The 2,981-nt window shown below is 36.4% G+C and overlaps 1 protein-coding gene across 1 annotated transcript in view; it reads right to left on the bottom strand.

Moving 5' to 3' along the window:
- Positions 1-488: 488 nt before the first annotated feature.
- The window catches only part of LOC111782920 (conserved oligomeric Golgi complex subunit 2), a 6,587-nt gene continuing 4,094 nt past the window's right edge, over positions 489-2,981 (bottom strand). The window contains exons 8-12 of the mRNA XM_023663770.1: positions 2,648-2,848; positions 2,434-2,538; positions 1,667-1,792; positions 1,450-1,584; positions 489-850 (exon numbers count right to left, since the gene is read on the bottom strand). Of these exons, the coding sequence (XP_023519538.1) occupies positions 737-850; positions 1,450-1,584; positions 1,667-1,792; positions 2,434-2,538; positions 2,648-2,848 (681 nt within the window). The 3' untranslated portion in view covers positions 489-736. The remainder of the gene's footprint in view (positions 851-1,449; positions 1,585-1,666; positions 1,793-2,433; positions 2,539-2,647; positions 2,849-2,981) is intronic.

Below are 2,981 nucleotides of genomic sequence, written 5' to 3'. Positions count from 1 at the left end.
AAAAAAAAAAAAAAAAAAAAAAAAAAAAAAAAAAAAAAAAAAAAAAAAAAAAAAATTATGTCATCATATTTTTCAATAACTCAAAATTGTAACTATACAACAGTAAATAATAAGCGAATATTTCGAAGGAAAAAAATAATGTTACAATTTAACATTAAGATAAATAAACACTGAAGTGCATGAACATGAAAGATAATAATGCAATATAAACTCTTTTAATAAATCATTAATATTATTTTCAGAAGACTGAACTTGGGAAAATATAAAATTTTAAAGTGTAAATATTCTCAATCTCATCCTGCCCTCTACTTGGATATTCTTCAGCCAAAATAACAATCGAAAAAAAGATATATTTTTTGCAGTTCTGAAATTCATATTGTGATCAACCTAAACATAGCTCTGGTAAATTAGAATCCCAACCCCTTATAAATTTAGAACAAACTATTCTATTTTAAAAGAAAAAAAGACAAGATGGGAAGTTAAGAGAGTGTGTTCAAACATACTCAAGAATATAAGTATTTATGAATAAATGTTATACCAAACAAGGTCCCATCGAAGAAGCTTCGTTGTTGATTCTACAAAATTTTTGATCCTCATTATGAACACCACCTGCAGCCAACAGGGGAGGGGGGAAAGAATGTATTCTAAGCAATAAGGAGAAAACTTACCAATAAAGAGTGAGAGAAAGAAATACATCCACAAAGCCAACTTAGACGTATCCCACGATGATTGAACATCAGAAATTGATGGAGTTTTGCCTATCTGGAGGTGCAACACACTGCCAAAATGAACGGTATGTGAGAATGCTCGCCGCTTCAACCCCAAGGGCTGACAGGTTGCGACCATACTCCTGCAATGAAAATTGACAGACAAAATTCATTAACGTCTCAGGATTTTAGGTGGCTTATTGGTTCAATGAGAAAGTTTTGGAGATATAGAACATAAGGGCAATAAGAATTTAAACATTTGGTGCAGTAGACTTTAGGTCTGGTCGTTTAGAATGAATGACTTTATATGTAACGGCCCAAGCCCACTGCTATCAGATATTGTCCTCTTTGGATTTTTCCTTTTGAGTTTTCTCTCAAGGTTTTTAAAACACGTCTGCTAGGGAGAGGTCTTTTTGGGCTTTCCCTTTCGGGCTTCCCCCTCAAGGTTTTTAAAACGCTGCTAGGGAGAGGTTTCCACACCCTTATAAAGAATGCTTCGTTCTCCTCCCCAACCGATGTGGGATTTCACGTGCTTAAAAGTACTTTTTCTCCAATTAAAAACATTTCTTTTAAAGCAGTTTGAAATTCATTTCAAACGTGTCTTTATAACTCGGAATATTTTATATGGTTCCACTGCAGACATTGTATCATCACATAAAATAATAGCTACTGCAGATTTCTGGAAACTACTGAAGCACACCATTTTGACGCGGCAAACAATTACAATGAGAACCAGTGATACCTGAATATCAAGAAAGAGTTGCATGCAAATCTTGTCGGTGTCAGAGATGTTATGGTCTGAAACATCTGAGCTTGCTCCAGCTCGTCTCTGTACTTCCTGCCGGATTTTCTGGAGTGACGAATCTGTTTTCCTAGCCTGGCATTGAACATTAGTGAGAAGAAGAGTCTCTTAGAGTAATAACTAGGATGAAACTAAAATTTGGTATATCCAAACTAACCAAGCTAACAAGATCAGCTGCCAGTTCGTAATAACGTGCCGTAATCTCTGTCACAGCACCGATCAACAGTGTATTCCTTGCTTCTGCTGTCAAGAAGGTTGCCGCTTTCTCTCCGTCCAATAAGGCCTGGTGGAGTTTATATTGTAGCATCAAGTTTACAAATAAAGAACCATAATGTCAAGTTAGTTTCCTCGGATATGAAGCATAAAGCATTTTGAACAAGAAAATAAAACTTCTAACCCTCACGATCCAAGCATCAATAGATGGTAAAAACCAAGATATTTATCTAATGTAACATGTATCAAAAGGTGAGTAATCCAGGTTAAACAAAAAGCTCAGTGTACAACTTAAAAGGAAGTCTTATAACGACATAAGAAAAGAACACTAATAAGCCCATGTATATAAACTGTAAGGTCTTATGCGTAAAGTTGCTATAAAACAAAACAAAAGATTTAAAAAAAAAAAAAAAAAATGCTACACATGGCTTCGAGGAAGTATGATGAATCAGGAAATGAAGAAAGAAAGAAAAATATAATAGTGAGCGTTCAAAAAACTTTAAAAAATTGTGTGGGCCTCACTAGCCAAAGAGAGGCTGCCAGTTGCCACTGCAGGTGCACGGTCAGCCGAGGCACTGAAAGGTTGCCTAAGTACATGGTGTCCCTGAGGTGCATGCCTAGGTATTTGGCTGCGCCTCCTAAAGTAGTGTTCATAAAGAACCAGATTCATCTAAGATACACCAAAGAATGCGACAAGAGTTTGTTGAGTACCTTCAGGGGGCGTAGCAGCCCTGATACATAGGGCGAATGCCTTACAGGTAGTGGTTTATTGGTCATCCTGTATGTTGCTGTTATACCCTTCAGCTGTCTCAAGTCCTACATTAAGTTCAGAAAGGCAGTCAGAAGATCCAGAAAACCGATATATAGAATAATCTAGAGAAACTTCCAATCTCGTGCACAATGAGCATACACGTCAAACATTTACCTCAACAGACCTCTCAACCAGTGAAGTAACTATGGCACCAATAACTTCGGGCATTAAATTATTCAATGACTTTCCACTGTGCAAAATGCTCTGCTTTATCGAATCAAGAACATCCGCAGTGCATGATGACAGGAGCTGAAGTACAGTTTCCAGGAATTCACCAGCTACCACCGTTGCAAGACGACCAAGGTCATGGATTATCTGCACATCCAACATTTCTTCAGTATTCCTCGTGGGATTATTCTTAATCCCCAATCTCGTGACCATGTTTTACATTCCTTCTACTACTACACTATTATTTTTTTTATATTATTTTGTTAATGTATTTATTATT

This window comes from Cucurbita pepo, chromosome LG20, assembly GCF_002806865.2.
Source record: "Cucurbita pepo subsp. pepo cultivar mu-cu-16 chromosome LG20, ASM280686v2, whole genome shotgun sequence".
Classification (NCBI taxonomy): domain Eukaryota; kingdom Viridiplantae; phylum Streptophyta; class Magnoliopsida; order Cucurbitales; family Cucurbitaceae; genus Cucurbita; species Cucurbita pepo.
Note: the sequence above shows the minus strand (reverse complement) of the source record. Positions and strands in the feature narration are given on the sequence as shown.